General features: G+C 43.5%; 2 protein-coding genes across 2 annotated transcripts in view; one reads left to right on the top strand and one right to left on the bottom strand.

Moving 5' to 3' along the window:
* NRAP (nebulin related anchoring protein) overlaps window positions 1–189 on the top strand; it is a 46,957-nt gene extending 46,768 nt beyond the window's left edge. Inside the window, exon 42 of the mRNA XM_066554509.1 lies at window positions 76–189. Coding sequence (XP_066410606.1) covers window positions 76–177 — 102 coding nt within the window. The 3' untranslated portion in view covers window positions 178–189. The remainder of the gene's footprint in view (window positions 1–75) is intronic.
* A 1,542-nt stretch (window positions 190–1,731) lies between these two features.
* HABP2 (hyaluronan binding protein 2) lies at window positions 1,732–14,817 on the bottom strand. The gene is made up of 13 exons (XM_066555165.1): window positions 14,811–14,817; window positions 14,036–14,092; window positions 9,792–9,917; window positions 8,596–8,703; window positions 8,059–8,175; window positions 7,614–7,733; window positions 6,819–6,990; window positions 6,295–6,383; window positions 5,933–6,164; window positions 4,900–5,045; window positions 4,427–4,561; window positions 2,782–2,927; window positions 1,732–1,908 (listed from the first exon to the last, which is right to left on the bottom strand). The coding sequence occupies exons 1-13, from the start codon at window positions 14,815–14,817 to the stop codon at window positions 1,732–1,734; spliced, it is 1,632 nt and encodes a 543-aa protein (XP_066411262.1).
* Between the last annotated feature and the right edge of the window lie 3,136 nt (window positions 14,818–17,953).

The following is a 17,953-nucleotide window of genomic DNA, read 5'->3' as shown; positions in this document are numbered from 1 at the left end:
TGTCATAGAATAATAGTTTAAGCCCTCCCCTATCCACTGGCTGGTTTCACAATTTTTTGGGTTGTGATTTTACAGGACCAGTTGGGGACAGAAGGATCCCAGCAAGTTGGAGTCAATCCTGATGCTTCAGAAATTCTGCAAGTCAAGAGAAGGCAAATGCAGCTTTATCAGAAGTAAACAGAAACATGACATAACATAAATAGATTTTCATCTTGTCCTGCAAATCCTGTAGCTTTTTCAGGTTTATGTGAAACACAATAGATGGCATTTAAGAAATTTATTTTAAGAGGTAACCAAAACATTGCAATTTATAACTGATATTTTTATTTTTGTGTGGATACTCTGTGATTTATCACTGAATGTATTCCAGATTCTGCTATTTATTTAAAGCTGTAAATGAAAATTAGTACTAGATGACTGGCAGGCTCAGCTTTGTATCATGGATGGTAGAATACGAAATAATTTATAATGAATAAATCAGGTGACTCTTATTCCATATTTGTAATTTTTGGAGATTTTTATGTTCCTGGAATATTGGCACCATTGACTAAGAGAGTACAAAAGCACAATTCAGGTGGTTTAAGAGATGAACGAGTCAAAGGCCAGTGGGAGAAAAGTTATCACTGACTTGCCAAAGGCAGGTCTTCTAGCAGGCTCAGGGAATCTGTTCTAGACTATCAGGATGTATCCAGGTCACAATCAGTTCTTCAGGTTTTTTTCAAATCTTCCCAAGTAAAAAGTCAGAATTACTCTTTGCAGCTATTGACAGATTAGGTAGCTGCTTAGAGAAGGTTGTAAACCCTGGAATTCAAGTGAGAGTGAGTCACTATTTTAAGAAATTGACTCTTCACAAACATGTCTATTCTTTATATCCTCATTTAATACCAATCCCTTGTTTTTCAAATTTCTGTGCAGAATCATTGGGCAAAAGTTACACAATTTGACAGTTACGTCTTATGAGAACTCTCAAATTATCCAATGGCTTTAGACAGATTTTTTGTAATAGCATTTAGTACTACTAGCTCTCACTGGTTAAGTACATATAAACCATTGTAGATCTGGAGCATAGCATGTAATTATTCTCTAGTCAGGAATAAAGTGGATAATTCTAGTACTGAAAGTTTGTTTGTTTCTTTCAATCTGAAATGCATCACTAATAAAATTTGTAGTTATTTACCCACAAAATCCTTTTAAAAATAATAGTCCTGACTGATCCTTTCTCCTCAGGAAATTACAATGGCTGAAATCTTGCAAACTCAGCCATGTGGTGATTCTTATGTGTGTGAAAAATGGTACTGACTTTAAGAGCACACACCAATAGCTTTGAGGTGTCAGGGTCCAATGAGCACAGAAAAAACACACCTTAGACAGGAGCACGAGGGGAAGAGGAAATGTCTGGCAGCAACTGAGCTGGGAGAATTTTCACAGCTTGAAAAGCAGATCTAGAAACATATGAGGGCCTTTCATTGTTTGGGGAAGAAATGGAGTAGCTTTACTTTCTGATCTGTTCAGCTAAAATATGTGGGCTTATTTCAAAGCCCACAACAGAAAAACTGTCACTGACATTCTAGCTAACACTCTCAAGACTGTTTTCAAGATGGTGATGTAGGATGCCCCATGTAGGCCATGAGAAAATATCAGCAATATTTTTTGTCAAAGATAAGGCATTTAGGGAATGAATAAAACCAGTAAAACTCTCAATCTTACCATTTGTCATTCCAAAGCTCTCTCTTACTGACGTGACCTTGATGAATACTGAATTACAGCATTAATCCAACTGGCAAATTTTGTCACCTGGGTATAAACTCCTGGCTTGTTTTTTAGCCCACATCCCTCACCCCAGCTCACAAGGCCATATACGTAGTAGGAGCCATTTGCTACACAAGTCAGTGGGCCTCCAGAGTCTCCCTGAGGAAGGAAAACACACATGTTCAAAGCATGAAGCAAAATAGTATCCAAAATCAGAATGCTTCTCTCTCAGCACAAGACTTTGAAGCTGTAATGATGTTTTTTTTTCCTGACAGATGTACCATCAGATGCTGCTTAGCCCGTAAGTGGACTTGCAGTTCTGTGACCAGGTCAAATGATACCAGACTTTTTGGCTGTAAATTTTAATTTTTTTCCAGTCTGTGACATAAATCTGACAAGGTCACGTGAAATTTCCCAGGCGTGAAAGTACCAGGAATTCAGAGCCTGAACTCAGAAAGATAAAGATGGGATCCCTGGCATTAATGAACACTCAAGCTGTCTCACACTCCTCAAAATAGCCTTATTCTGAGTTGCTTACTTGAATTTTGTTTGTTTTATTTCTGATTTCTATTGCAAAATATGCTTTACACTGGTAATTTGCACCCTAGGAAGTGTTGTCCAAACTGTTTCCTACCTTTCAATTGTATAAGTATGAACTTGTTTCACATTTGTGTTAGCTGTAATGAAAAGAAACATCAATACTGACTCCCTGCAAGTCTTAGCTCTGATAGTGAAAATCAGATTAGAATTGGCAGTCAAGGTAGAGGCCATAACAAAACTGAGGGAAAAAAAGAGCAAGTTTTCAGGTTATTATGACAAACTGCCTCAGAAGTCTCTTGATTCCACAGATCTGCCTGTAGGTGACAGTGGCAATATTAGCTCTAAGGATGTACAGCTCAAAGTGTACTGCAGAAAGGCTGTTAAAATACACTGATGTGAGAACAGGTACATATGCAGCACATTGCCAAAGTTCTGCACTGCCTGACTCTTTACACAAAAAATTAGTGTTCAAATACAGAAAAAGCCACACACCTGACAAGAATCGATTCCGGGTTTCCGAAGACGTCCTGCACAAAACATGCTATCATCCAGTTTGTCATGATGTATGTTGCGTTCATTGCATTTCCTCTGTGAAATCAGCCTGACATTGGCATCTAACAGCTGATGGGATGGGTCACCTATGGGATGTGCACCAAAAAAATGGAGTCACTTTCTTCTCATTCCTGTCATAATTTGTCTTTTATTCAAAATACAAGCTTGCTTGGCAAAAAAATGGGATGGGGGAAGAGAAGGGGGGATGATGCATATTCTAGCCTGGGAGGGAAAGAACTATCTGGCTGAAATAATAAGTTTCCAATGAGCTGGAGCCTGAAGTTTCACTCAGCACAGAGTTGTTGTCTAAATGAAAGTTAAGTCAGGTATTCAGAATTTGGTTCCAATCAGCTCTCTCTGTGTAATTCTGCTTTTCCAAGGTGCTGGTTGTCTGCAGCTCCCAGAGGTCCCTGTGGGACTTTGAGCTGCTCAGCACTTCTCAGACTGGTTCTATTAGATGCTTTAACATGCAAGCTAATGAAACAGCTGAAAACTGAAAATCATACAATATTTAAGGGCAATGATTAATTACAGGGAATCTAAAGACATAACTTGACATCTAAAGGCAATAGCCTTAGTTTCAAAGTACTACATCTGTAGATAATTAAAGGTGGTTTATAAGTTTGGTTCTGCTTGAGTTTCAGGAAATATTCCATTTCTTCAGTGATTTCCTGAAATGCTAATAATAGCTCTGCTCATAGAAGGAGCCATTTAGTTTGAACACGTACAGGGTACTTGATATTCTTTGTTGAGGGGAAAAGCCATAAAATCCCCCTTACCCTTTTAAGAGAGAATTTATTTGGAACTTTAAAAAAAGTTCATTAAATTCTGTTGGTGCATTCTGATCAAATGAACACACTTGTCTCTTGTGGACTTCAATGGGAGTTATGTGAAGGGAGAATTCAGTCCAATGGATTGTATCAGGCTGTATCAGTCACTAAGCACTAGGACACCTACTGCAGCCTCAGTGACAGGTTTTCCTTCTGCTGCTTCACAGCAACACATCAATCAGAACATGAGAAAATGCATTTTTCAGAAAATTGCCATTATCATTTTTTAAGCATAAAAATTTCTCCCCTTAGGATTTACCATGGGCAAGAAAGATTTTTGGATAGAGCTGGTTGAACTTGAAAAGCTTGGGAATTTTTTTTTTACTTTTCAGTACATCTGAGGGTCCAGATGCTTCTTCCAAAAAGCTTTATCTGACCCAATGGGCTGGAAAACCATGTGAAAATTCTTTCTTGGTGCTGTCTTGAAACACACAAGCTATATGATAGCCTCTCTTGATACTTCCTTGCTTCTGTAGCTGCCTTCAGATGAAACCATGACATGGAGAGTTGGATGGCAGGCTAAAAAATGCATCAGGCATCTTATCAGAACTCTAACAGGTTTGGTTGATTTAGCAGTTAGAGAATTCTGCTAATGAGTAATTTGCGTGGCATGGTTTAGCTGAATTTATTTTTTAATTCTATGTCTTGGTTTCACCAGTGCCTAGATCCTCATTTGTGTCTGGAAATTGCTACTGAAAGTAGCAGCCTACCTTGCCACTAGAGTACCCATGAAAATCCAGTTAGCCCACAAGTACCTGTCTCTGTGTCACCCCATCCAGCAATGAAGCAGGAAGTCCCAGCAGGAAGGAAGAAGTCTGGGAGACATGCTATTTTCACATACTTTGTTTCCACTGCACAGTAACCATCAACAGGCTTCAGTCTAAGTAGTGCTGGAGAGGAGATAAACAATAACAAAAATATTTGGAGCTAATTTTGATCCCTAACTATTGTTAGCAGTTGTTACCATGCCAAGCTGCATAAACCCAACATCCCATTTGCCCCCCTATGCTGGACCTGATCCCATTGCTTGGCTCCTCCTGAGCAGTGACTTCTGCCTGGCCATCACAATTTATATCCCAGGATTCAAACAGATCTAGGTCAAAATTTGGCCTGATTATTTCCAGAGCATAGCGTCAATGAGAATTTTACATTCACTTTGGTTGGAGAGAGGCACTTCAAACAACAAAGACTGGAGGTGAGCTGTGTGAGTATCAAATAAAGGATTTACCAATATCATTGTATAGGGCATGACCCGTCTCCTCTCTGTATTTGCCATGTAAAATTACTTCCACTGCATCAAATATTTGCTCATGATCCTCTTTCTTCTTGAGGTTTTGCTTGCCAAGGGCTACTTGGATCTTTGTTTCTGGGTTTCTGGAAAAAAAAACAAAAGTCATTTATGTACAGACATTTTTTATCAGTGGGGGTGCACTTTTAGTAACAGGAACTCAAGATATTTCTTCCTGTTGTAAAGCTTGGCCAGAAGATTTCCTAAAATCATTATAGGAAGGCTTAAATAGGAAAGTAGTGGTATTGGAAAATGCATGTTCTCTTAACTAGTTGCAGTCATGAAATAAAGTGATTTTAAGCTGCAATCAGCTGTAATTAAGCTGATTTTCTTTGCCTTTTAGGGCAGAGTAGCAGCATGCACACAGTCCATTACTGTGGTAGTGATGATGAGGGGCAGTTCATGTAGCCACGGCAGTAGAGTTTCTTGCCATTGTCTGAGCATATTTAAAATTATATGTGTTGAAATTATTTCCAGTGTGTAATTTACCTTTTTCCTAGGGTGGTGGTTTCCAACTGATTCAATACAAATGTTGGAGGAAATGTAGTATTTTAAGCTAGCTGACACAGAAAAAATTGAAGCTACACAGACTTTGACTGTTTTGAAGAACTTAATTCTGATGTAATAGGTGATGTTTCTTATGGCCTCCCAATATCTCCTGAGGTCTGCATAGAGTTCTTCTTTTACACATTGCAAAATCTTCCTACTTTCCTCTTTTTTCCCACTCATGCAACTTTTTTAGCTCATTTTATTTAAGTGGTGCCTAATTTTGTTATTTCGGCAAGCACCATTTTCAAGTATATAAACATTTTTATGCATTTATTATTTTTTTTTCTGTCCATGTATGTGTTTTCCTTTCAATTTGACTCCCAGCAACCACTTTGATTGCAAATAATTTGGATACCAAGCTGCCTTTACTAGCTACCCTGATTTTAATACATTTGTCTACCCTAATGATAGGACATGCACTTACTCAAGGCAGTGTGCAGCAGTAAGAACCCAGCATGATTTAATTAGCACTCCACCACAGAAATGTTTATTCCCATCTGGAGTCTGTATCTGCAGAGATGCCATCCAGGGATGTTTTCCAGGTGTAGCCTTGGATCCACCATAGATCTTCTTGAGTGACCTACGAACTTCTGGTTGTCCACATGTTTGGAATACTTCAGGGGGGTCTGTAGGGGGTTCTGTCGGGGTCTCTTCAGCTGCATTGGAAGAGACAGCAGATGTATAAATGCAGAGTTAATATCAGACTGGAAGAGTTAAGCAGCAGGGAGTCACCTGCTGCTCCAGACCACCTACGTGCTGCCAAATCACTTGATTCTAATTCTTTACCTGCGCAGAGCGAAACATCACAGTATTCCCAATCCACTTCATTATTTTTCCTGATGTAGCACCAGGGTTTTTCATCCTCATCAGGATTCCTGAAGGGAACAGTTGAGAGACTCAGCCAGCAGGAATGGGGAAATCTCTATGAAACTAGTGAAGGAGGTGAGGATTCCTAGGGAGAAGCTTCATGTTCCCATATGGGAGATGAACAAAAGATAATATTTCATAAGATCGACAAAGAAGATGCCTGAGCGAGGCATACGGTACTGCCATATAACTATTGCCATACCTATTCCCTATCTTAGCCATGAGAAAAATGTGAGACTGGTTCAAAACAAAGAGGGCAGCTTCTGGAAGCCTCATATTAGCATGGTTAGAGAAGGTATCTCTAACATACTGGTGTTTTATAGGCAGGTGGTCTCTAAAAAGATGTGAGATCTTAACATCATTAGTTTATCAAATTAATGAGCAGTTTGTCCTCAAGGATCTCTTTGATACAGACCTCTACAGCTAATTCTTCAAAATATTACCTGCAGAAGTTGTGTTCACCAATGCCATATGAATCAGCATCCTCCATAAAGGCATTAAAAGGATGGTCCAAGAGATGGTGGGAATTCCAGTGCAGGCAGGTCCTGCCATTTTCTGCTTGGTTCACTCTACCTCTATAAGTAGAGGAGTCCTCTTCATAGCAATCATTTGGTCCTGTAGAAAGACAATAACTGAAATGAAATTATGAAAATTACTTTTGTGTTGTTCCTTGCTCAAAGTGGTTCCTTTTCCTTCCCTTCCTTGTCCTGCATTCATTTTATGGAGGATCAGAAGCACCTACTGGGCCAAGTAATTATGTTCCTTATTGTGCACAGAAATTAGAAAAATGTCCCAACATCTGTCCATCTTCTACCTTGATTGATTTAAATGTCACCCATCAGAAGCAGTCCCCTCAGCCTGGGGAGTCACAGGCAACTGGGGAGGCATCTTCACTACATCAGATTTTGAATGTTTAAGGAAATCCTGACATTTCTTCTCTGAGGACCTCTGGACCTCACTAACTATGTACCAGTGGGACTTTGCCAAAGCACACTTAGAAAACACTAAGATGGGAACTCTTTCAAGCCCCTTTGCCAGCAGTAGCAGCAGAAGTCAGCCTCTTCCTCTGACCCTCTCTCCAAGGTCCCTGGTGCCCCGGTGTAGTCAGGCCCTTGGAGCAGTGACAGGAAGTCACCATAGGATGCTACAGGAATAGCATCAGATAGTCTGGCTGCAGGGGGAAGCCAGGCCCTGGCTCTCTGGAGGTTCACCCATCCCCCAGAGGGACTGTAACATACCAATCTCGCAGAATCTCCCTCTGAAAGGTTCAGGGCACTTGCAGGTGAATTTTGATCTGTATCTGTTCCGTATGCAGGTGCCTCCATTTTTGCAAGGGTTTGGGCTGCACTGCTTGGATGCTGTCAATGTGGAAAACACAGAACAGCCTTGTCAATGTGCTGAACACTACACAGACACTCACATGCCCAGTGGAAGCTGGGGAGAACTCCCACTCAGCCTGTTGGCTTTGAGTTCTCATGAAATCTTGTAAAACACATATCTCTGAGGGTTTTACCAGCGACTGAACCACCACCCTGCAAATCAAGCATAACTCATCACTGGCCAGTGATGGATGGAAGCTGCAGCATTACTAGGGAAGGATCACCCTCTGCAGTGGGTGATTTCCCACTGCAGACTGGCCATGGTGCTGTCCCCACCACAATTTGTGCCCAGCTGAGTGCTCACCGCGCTGGCAGGAGGGTCTCTTGTAGGGAGGCTTGCAGCTGCACTTAAAATAAGGTGGGGTTAATATTACCAGGCAGTCACCAAAGTGGCAGTTCTTCTCCAGACACATGTCTTCCACTGTGGAAAACACACATAAAGTAGATCATCAGCATTTGTGTGGGCACAGGAGCTGTGCCCTTGTAGGGATCATAGGAAGATGCCTTCCCTTGACGCTCTAAGGAAGCTTTCATTTGGCAGATGTGGACTTGGAGTCTCACTTCTTGTTCAGAGCATCTATGGCAAAAAATCTGTGCTACCAATGAGCGGCTCCCCACTGCCCACCTTGCAGGGCATAGAGGAGCACTCCCTGCGCTCCTGCAGTTTATTTCACTGGATGCTCTTTAGACAGACTTTGGTCTGGATGAGGTCCTAAGAACTGTGGATATGACTGCTCTGGGCTGTCAGAACGCCCAGCTCAGCAAACAGTGGGTTTATAAAGTTGCAACAGTAGCATTACCTATCAAAATGAGGAGTGTAGGTTAGCAAAAGAGCCATTACCTTTTTCACATATAGTCCCACCGTATGGCTTGGGACAGTGACAGCTGAAGTCACTTCCCTTGGCTTCACACGTACCACCATTCTTGCAGGGGTTGGAGTAGCATGAGTCTGTAGAGGTAAGGATGGAGATCTTTCAGCATCTCAACTTTCACCACCTGCTTTTTCTTCTTGTGTTTTGTAGTTGCCAGAGTCTGTCTTCCCTGGCACAGCATCCTCTGTAACAAGTGCTGTGCTTGTGCATCAACCCAGCACCCACAGGAGTGGTATGAGTTGCTGCAGAGTTTATTCCAAGCTGCAGTGGCTCATAGCTTTGGGTCTGGAGATCCTCTACTCCCCTAATACAGAGTTGTAATGGGGCAAGTCCCTTCCTTTGATCAGAGACAGATTTGTCTCTGTGGCATTGCCTCTGGCTGCCTGCCTTCATGGACTGAGTCTGGAGTGATGTGGATTTGGCAATGTCCTGTTTGGAACATAGTATTAATCTCCCCTGGAAGAGCCATCCACTACCATTAGACTCTACCATACCTCTGGGTGGCTCTGGCTCAAGGGAGCTGGCACCTGCTGAAAGTCACTTGTGTGCTGCTTCTTACACTGTGCTCAGCATCTCCACTGCAGTTCAGGCTGCCAGGAGCAATTGGTATTGGAAACAGCCCAAAGTCAGCTCTGCTGCTTTGTACCAGGGGATAACTTGGAGAGTGTTACAGACAACTTCCCTCCCTATCCTTTTGAGTCCCCTGAGCAATCTCTAGGATCCTTTCCTGTTCTCCTGAAGTTTGGCAAAACAAAAAATGAAAAGGAAATAAAACCCCTGCAACTGATAAAAGAAGAAAAAGAAAAAAAAAAGCAAAAGAAACCTGCTCTACATTTGGTTCCCAGCATAAATACAGAACATATATCCCATGAAAACAGCAATTACATCTTACAGTGTCTATAGACAAATAAGCCTGTGCTTTTTTGTAGTAGCAATCAGAAATGTTCTGCATGATCAGAATCCATCCTGTGAAACCTGGAGATAAAACACAGGATCCTTACAAGAGAAATACAAAGAAGAACACTGCAAATGATTCTCCTAACTCATCCCTTTGATGCAGGCATTTCGAGAGCAGGCTGGCAGCCAGGCCTGCCACACTCATGCTTCAAGCACAGGGTTGGGATTTTACCCCTTCCTTGCCTTCCTGCCCACCCCTGACAAGTACCTCTCATGTAATCGAAGTCACCTAAAGATATCTCCATCCAGCTAAATTCCTCTGAGAGCTCCTGCTGGAGGTTGGTGTCCTGCTTAGCTTCTGTATAGTAGTAGTTCTCATAGTCATCAGTCTCATCTGCAGGGAGGGGTGAAAAGAGAGTGAAAGAACAGAGGATTAAAACTGGAACAGGAATTAAAACTGGAAGGAGACAAGTTGTGAAAGAAGTTATTCCTGAGATGAACAGTACTTTTCCCTTTCAACTGAATGGGATGTCAGAGGGTTTAGTGACCATCTTGAGGACCAAAGATGCTGTTCAACTCTTCCTTGGCACAGGCAGAGTTCACCTAGTGCTCAGCATGGCCACTCTGAGCACAGCTGGCCCCAGTGCTGCCCTTGAGGATGCTCCTGTGGGGCACTGGAGCTCTGGTTGTCCAGTTGGCTCCTGTGGTGACAGCCAGGATGCCCCAGAGGGAATGCAGGCCAGGGCTCTCCAGGCAAAGGCATAAGGAGTGTGGTACCACAGCCAGGGCTGACAACGAGGCTGGTACCAGCACAAAAAGAGATTTAGGCTCCTATAAGAAGAAGGGATTTTCTTTGTCCAACTGCCTTGCTGACCATCACCACTGCTGCAGAGAAGGAGGCAGGGCCTTCCCCAGCATGGAGGCCCTGCTGTGTGGGGGGACACAGAGTCCCATCCCGAGAGCAATTGGGGGAACAGAGTCATCCACCTGCACAAGTTTGTGACTTCTCACCCACGAAACAGCCTTGGAGCAGCGAGGGCCTGGCACTGCAGCCATCTGCTGTCTGAGGAGCCCATCCCTGCCTCGGCAGCCGCGGCCTACAGGGGCCAGAGCCCTCATGGAGCCTGCAGGGAGCGCGGCTCTGCCAACCACACAGGGGGTGTTTGATTAAAGTGGACTGGCGGCTCCTGCCACAGGTACAGCTCTTGCCAGTGGAAGCCACTCCAGTGTTTCAAAGACAAGCTATGGTAATGAGCAAAGCTAAGCTACGTACAGAGACATTTTAAAAAGCTCTCCCCTAGGGCCGGACCGATGGCCTCATGGATAATGCTCTGCCTTGAACTGATTATCGACTGCATTATCTTAGTTTTCTCTCCTCATTCATTCACTTGCAGCCTTTATCTTTATTCTTTCTTTGCTTCTGAAAAAAAGAAAGAAATTCCAGGTTTGTACAATGGGTGTTTTATATTTCATATTAAAATAGAACCGTCTTTTTTTCTTCTCTTTTTTTTTTTCTACATGCCAACTCTCGTTTCTCACAAAAAAAAAAAAAAAGAGGAAAGTTTCACCTCATTTATTGCTATGTCAAGTCAAGACTCCTTTTCCTCAGCTCATTATTTCCACAGGAGCTGAGTCTTGACTATGTGCAAGTGTTGCAGAAGTGTACGCCTTGCTGAGGAACAGAAGGATCTTGCTGAAAGATAAGGACATTGTCTACACTGAAAAAAATTAAAATTAATGTGATGTAGTTAAGGAAGAAAAACAAAAAGGAAGTTTTGCCTGAAATGCAGCCTCCAACTTCACTTTGTTGGAGAGGAGATTTTGCAAACGACTTGAGGTTGAGGGAACTGTCTGAAGTAGTCTGATTTTGTATCCCCTGTTCATTTTCAGAATCTTAGAGGGGCATGCTGGCTTTTATTCCACGGATGGTGTCTGAAGGATGGGGTATCCTTTTTTATGGAAAAATATACCTGCTTAAAGTTATGAAGGATGAACAGGGGAGTGATGGCTGCAAAAGGCAGGCTGCAAACATGCCAGCATGCATTACAGAGGACTCTCCTGAGTCAACAGAGGAAAAATTAGTGCCCTGAATGAGGACAAATAGCTAAATCATTGTAGAGTCATCTACCCTGGTTTTTAAGCCAACTGCTCTGTGTGTGTTGTTAAGAAATGACATTTGTCAGTTGATTTTTGTTTGGCATGGTTTCTCAGCAACAGATTAATCATTTATTAAGAACACTTATGTAATTACTTGACCGGTTATGAACGATTTTTAAGTTCAGCTCTTCTGTAAACAAGATGGCCAATATGTAATTCACGAGGTTTGGGGGCACAATCCCCCATGTGCACTGATGGGGCAGTTTTGGGAGAGGCTATAGCACACCTGCTGAGTTTGGCACCCAGCAGCCCTTGAAGAGGGCAGCTTCAGGTAGCCAGAGCTGAGGTAAAGCAGGCAACCCTGAGCAACTCCCTCAAGGGCTGGCAATTACCCTTTCAAGAAATTTAATGGCCAAGGCATGGAGTTCAGGGTGCATGTGGAAAAGGCTCAGAAGACATCAGCAAAGCCTTTTAGGTACCCTGTTTCCCATGTGGGTATGGGAGTCAGGAAGCTGAGGCTACTACCTAGGGGACCAGCCAAGGTGATGTAAGAGTGCAACAGATCTGAGAAAATGACCAGCATCCCTGCTTTCCCCATTGCTATCCCTCTTCATGAAACTGAGAAACCGACGTAGCTCCTACAGGTCACATGAGTGATGTTTCCCATCTCCCAGCTGCTCCATGTCATCTCCAGCTGCATGAAGCAGTGAAAAACAAAGACCAGAAAACACTCACTGGGGCATATGATGTCAAACTAAGAGATGTCTTCTTATTTATCACTGTTTTGACACTAAATAACTATTTGGCTTCCACATCTCTTATTTAAGAAGTGCTCCCATTCCAAATTTTTAAATTATTCATAACAAGCCATAGGTTTAGTAAAACAAAAACAACACTTTTTTTTATCTGAGCACATAATTAAAGCACAAAGTCTGATACACTGGTTGATTTAAACATATTACTAAATCAGTGTTCGTTCTTTGTAAGTGCTAGAAAACCTTAACATGCTTAAAAAAGCAGTGATCTGACATTTGTCACTGAAATGTGACTATTACATGAAATTAAATTAGACATCCTGCATGCAAATTTTCAAAGAATAAGTTTCCTCTGTGTAGTACAAAAAATCCCCCCATAATTGATAGATAGAGATTGACTTTTAAAGCTTCAAATCAGCTTTGAGGTCTGGGTGATCTTTTAAACTGCGCAAGCTTTCATCTGCAGTTTTTCACATTGCCAAGAGCTGTCAATCAAGCGATGGATTTCTGATCAATATCCCCTTGTTCATTAGCTGACACGGGCTCTCTGTTACGGAGAGAACAGATACCCCAACGCCGACAGTCACACTGGTTTCAAAACCTTCCCTGGATCAAGTGATGACTAATGTTCCAAGTGGGAAAGTGATGCATTAGGATGCCATCGGGTGACCTGAATTGCGAGGTAACTTTGTTGGACTGCAGTTGTCAAGATGAGTGATGTGCAGAGTTAAAGCCTATTGCCAACACACATCAAGAGTGCCAGAAAGTACCCAGCATTTATTCAAGCTCTCTGAACCTCTGGAGACTGACTGAAATCTGGCCTAATTTAAGCAGGATGAGTTTTCCTACCACCCTCCTAAATACTTTTTGTCCCCAGCTCTGAGATTATTGCAGTGTTATTTTTATGAGGCTGAAATCCTGACTGTATTTTAAATAATGAGATATTCCCCATTTACTTCTGCAGAGATGAGACCTCACAGTATTTCCTCCCTTCCAAGCAGGCTGTGGCTGGGAGTAGCTGCAGCTTCAGAAAGAAGGGAGACCAGCTAACAACAAAGCCAGAAAGCCTTTCAAATAGTTTTGTGGCTGTTACTTAAAAGCAGTTTTGCAGCACTTTTTTCCTCAGAGGGATGGATGCGGGGTGAAGGGGAATCATGATGGCTTGAGGAGTGGAAACTTTAGGGGGATGGGGAATAGGGGATTGTAGGAACAGTGGGGGGACAGATGTAAGGACCATACACCATAAGGCAGGGAATGAGTTAAGAAATTGTTAAAGAGATAAGCTACCATCAAAAGGCAGATCAACCAGTTTGCACAAGGCTGCGTAAACCCTGAATCAAGTGCATGACTGTGGCCAAATATTTGCAGAACCCGAATAATGAGCTCAGACATAAAAATGATTTGGAAATTTGTTTTCTACGCACAGGTTATTAGAAAAGCAACATTGATTTGGGCACTGCTGTATGAGAGATAAGATTTCTGGTTTGACCTGAAAGCCCAAATACCAATGGACTGAACAGGATTGCAGATGAATAATGAGTGCATACTAAAATCCACCATATTTTTGTGCAGGAAAATCAGCAAAATGATTGTAATATTTAAGTAGATACGCATTATAAACTCAGCCATTGAAATCAAGAGAAGGAAGAGCAAGGCTTACCTGCAAAAATACTAAACTTATCAATAAAACCATAATCTTCTACATGGCCCACATAGACTGTGAAATGATATACAAATCCTCACACATCCTTCATATCCTCACACAATATTCATCACAGCTTTTCCCTTATCAACATCTTAATGCAACACAGCCTTTCACGATTTTTACTTGCATGGGCTTGTTTCTGAATCTTCTAGCACTTGGGACAAAGCCTTGCAGTTCCACAGTAAGTTGCATGCTGCAGGAGAAAGTCAGCCTTCATTTATTTGACCTCCAGTTTTGATCCCCAACTGTGCTCTTTGTTCATCCTTCTATGAGGTTTGCAGCCCAGCACCATGACCTCTCCTCCAGACCATGGGCCACTCTCACCTCCTGGTCCCCAAAGCACATGAAGGCAGAGAAAAGTCATGGTTTGGGGCAGAATTGAGAGTTGCAGGTGTGGTCCAGGAGAACCCTGGGATCAGCTGTATGTTGGTAGCGCTGCTGTGTCTCTGTTTTTGTTTCCAGTGTGTCAGACACACTCCTGGCTGGGACACGATGCGCTGTTGTCTCCTGCAGCACACATGGAGGTCTGAAAGCACTCACCATATTACTTGTCCAAAGTCAAACAGATTTTCTACTTGATCACAGACCATATTTTAAGCACAGCAAGGCTCTCCATGAAGTTAAAATAATTCAGCACTGGGCACTAGGGAAGGGTCTTGATGAACCAGGTTGCCAGCCTCTCAGTTTTGTGGCAGGCAGAAGTTGAAATTATGAAACTGAAACCACTTACCTTCCATCGTGTTGGCCCAGAGGGAAGAATGGGAAGCCTGCATGAGATAATAAAGGTCAGAGAGTCATTTTCTGGTTAAAACAGAAGCCACCACAGAGCTTTGCTTACAGTTCAAAGTTCTGTTTGCCCCTAATGCTGGATATCCGGATAAGGCTGCCTCCCCCCCGCCCCACGCACTTTGGAGCTAACCAACCTAGATTTTTAGAGCTCTTTGAAAAGGGTAACAAAATGCCAACAACCCATGGGAGAGGTCTGGCTTTTCCAAGCATACAGCCTAAGCTGCTGGGCTAGTCTGATTTGGGGCAAACCTGACCTGAATGGGTTAAGTTGTCTCTTTGCTTATGAGGTGGTGGCACACTGGTTATTTGTCCAACTTCTCTGAGCTGCTGACGGAGGCCACGATCCAGCAGCTGGCTGCCAAAGCTGGAGGCTGGGAGGTGCCTGGGCATGGCAGAGTGGATGTTGGACAGTGCAGCACGGCCCAGGACCTTACACCTGGTGCACCCAGTGGGACCTGGACCCCTGAGCTGGAAGGCTGTTAACAATCCTTGGATGTAGGAGAATATTTCTGACACTCTCCAGGAGGAAATGCCATGTGTCCCACCTCCAACGTGGGGCTCCAGCCTTTCCTGTTTGGCTCATGATCAAGGGCAAGCAACAAAAGGAAACAGAAGAAGAAGGAAAACAGCACTTAGCCTTTGAAGAGTGTGAGTGAGGTTTGTCTGAAAGGAAAGGCACTGACTCTACACCAGGACACATCCCCAGCGTGACAATTTCCGTTTGCTTTCCCTCTTGCTCTGAATCCCAGCTGAGGACAGGATTACCTGCCTGCAGTGAGGATACACATCCTAACAGTGGGCGTGAAGGAGATTTGAAGCTGCTATTCTTCATCCTTCACATAATTTTAGGGAATAAAATGCATTTCCAAACAATTTAACACACATAATAAAGACAGCATACACATGCAATTATTATGTGCACCTATGCATTGCTACAGATACAATTAAGTGTAAATATATGCCCTGTTTAGTCACACATTATACATTGAAGAAAGACATTCTCAGATAATGCTAGTTAAGACTAAGAACAAATTAATCAGAAGCAATGAATAAGAAACAGGACAAAATTAAAAGCTCAGAATTCACATTTATGAATATTTTCTGGAATATATAAATGAGCTTTTGCTTCAGGCACCTTTTCATCCCTCTTGTGTTTGAGCCAGGGAGAAACTCCAGGTCTCCCCTTCCCCACTGACTTTAATGAGAGCAATGTCCCCTGAACCACTCGGCAGAGCCCCTTCCCAGGTGCATTTGAGTGAGCCACACACATACAGAACTAAATCCTTTGCAGCTGGAAGGACACACATCCTCACACAATTGCCCCTCCTGAATGAGTGTGGAGATGATGGTAAATGAGAAGGCTGTAAAAGCTCTGTCCTTGGTGTACATGCTTCCTGAGTGCAGGTACAGCATTCGTCAGATCCTTTGCCAGACCCCAATGGAGACCACATAAAGCAAAGGTCTAATTGCTCCATTTACAATTAGTGATAGCATTCATCCATAAACACAGACCAAAACAAACCCTGCAAGTGTAGTCCTCTCTTTTGGAGGAACAGATGAAACAAAGAACAAGGAAGCAGCACTGGGAGCAGGATGATGCAAGACACACTTCATCTTGCTCTCCAGCTCTCTGTGCTGCCCTGCTGTGGCATTTGCCTTATGGGGTTGGAAAGGGTTTGGCTCTAAAAGGTTTGACTGAGTGAGTTTGCCCCTGCACTGGGGGCAGCCCTTGGCACTCCAGGGAATGCTGGAGGGTTTTCAGCCCAGACTGAGTGAGGTGCACCAGGCTGTTCTGTGCCTCAGTTTCCCCAGCTGTAGGGTGGAGATGACAGTCTCACAATGCTCATACCCCAAGGAAATAGGAAAGATGAGAGATGCAGCATTGTGCTACACTACTTTCTTTCCCAGGCTATTCACCTGCTGCTCTGTCCAAACATGGGTAGAGCTGACCACAGAGAGGCAGCTACCCTAAACTCCCTCTTGCAATAAAGTGATGCCCTTAACAATGTACAGGTTTACAGTATCATCCTTCAGAGCGGGCAATGGCTTGGTGGCTGGTGACTGAGTCTCAGATTTTGAGTCCTGCTTTTGGATGAAAGCAGTCTGCTGCCACAATATAAATATTACTGGGAACAAAGGCTTCTGGAGCACTCAGCATAGAGTCCAGGAGTTAAACACAATCTTTACTGAAAGATCTCCTTTTGTGCTGCAGCTCTCCCTCCTCGTGTGCCTGTCACAAGCTGCAGCAGCAGAGCCACAGGGGACAAAACCTCTGGCAGAGCTGACTTCTCAGCATGGAGAGTTTTCTCCTCTGTCCTGGGGTCCCCTGGACCACGCACCAGTCCACACTGGTTTTGAAGAAATTTCACCCCTGCTAGCCAGGAGAGGGCCAAATTTTAGCTTTTTGACTCATGGCCTGAAGCTTGCCATGGTGGTGTGCAGCAGAGGAGGAGGAAGAGCTCACTCCTTCCCTCCTGTGTGCTGGAGCTCTCCCCTTCATACCCTCCAGGAGAAGATGTGGGATGCAGGATGGGGGATGCAGGATGTTAGAGATGGATACAGAAGAAGGCTGTCAGGAGGGGTGCAGACGGTGGGGCTCCGGGAGGGGGCTGCAGGAGGGAGGCAGGCAGGGGCAGAGAAGGCAGGGCCTCCTGCCTGCAGTGCCGTATTGCTCGTGGCCAGCAGAGGAGGATCTTGTCCTTCCGACGAGGTGCAACACTGAGCCCAAGGAGGAGCAGGATTTGAACAAAAGGAAGGGGGGCGGGGGGAGAAGAAATTAGACCGTGGGCTGGTTTCACCAAACGGTCTCCTTGCTGCAGCTCGACACCGATACTTTGTGTACTCTCTCAAGAGGGAATAAAATCACTGGATTCTGTTCATAGCAGTTCTGCAGTGATGAGGGACAGAGCTGGAAGAATTTGCAGAGAGCAATTTTAAATTTTACTACTTCAGGCTCATAAAAAAGAAACCCTACCAAAAAAACCCACCAAAAAACCCCCAAAAAACCCAACAAACAAACAAACAAACAAACAAAAAAACCCCAAACACAAAAACCCCCAAACAGTAAAAAGAAAAAAAAGAAGG

The sequence above is a fragment of the Molothrus aeneus genome, chromosome 8 (genome assembly GCF_037042795.1).
Source record: "Molothrus aeneus isolate 106 chromosome 8, BPBGC_Maene_1.0, whole genome shotgun sequence".
Lineage (NCBI taxonomy): Eukaryota > Metazoa > Chordata > Aves > Passeriformes > Icteridae > Molothrus > Molothrus aeneus.
Note: the sequence above shows the minus strand (reverse complement) of the source record. Positions and strands in the feature narration are given on the sequence as shown.

Excerpts from the sequence above, each read along its gene's own strand:
- HABP2 (XM_066555165.1), bottom strand. Across the intron at positions 8,176-8,595 it reads TGGGACTATATGTGAAAAAG|TGGAAGACATGTGTCTGGAG; the intron begins GTAATGGCTCTT and ends TGTTTTCCACAG. Across the intron at positions 2,928-4,426 it reads ATGGGGTGACACAGAGACAG|GTGACCCATCCCATCAGCTG; the intron begins GTACTTGTGGGC and ends CACATCCCATAG.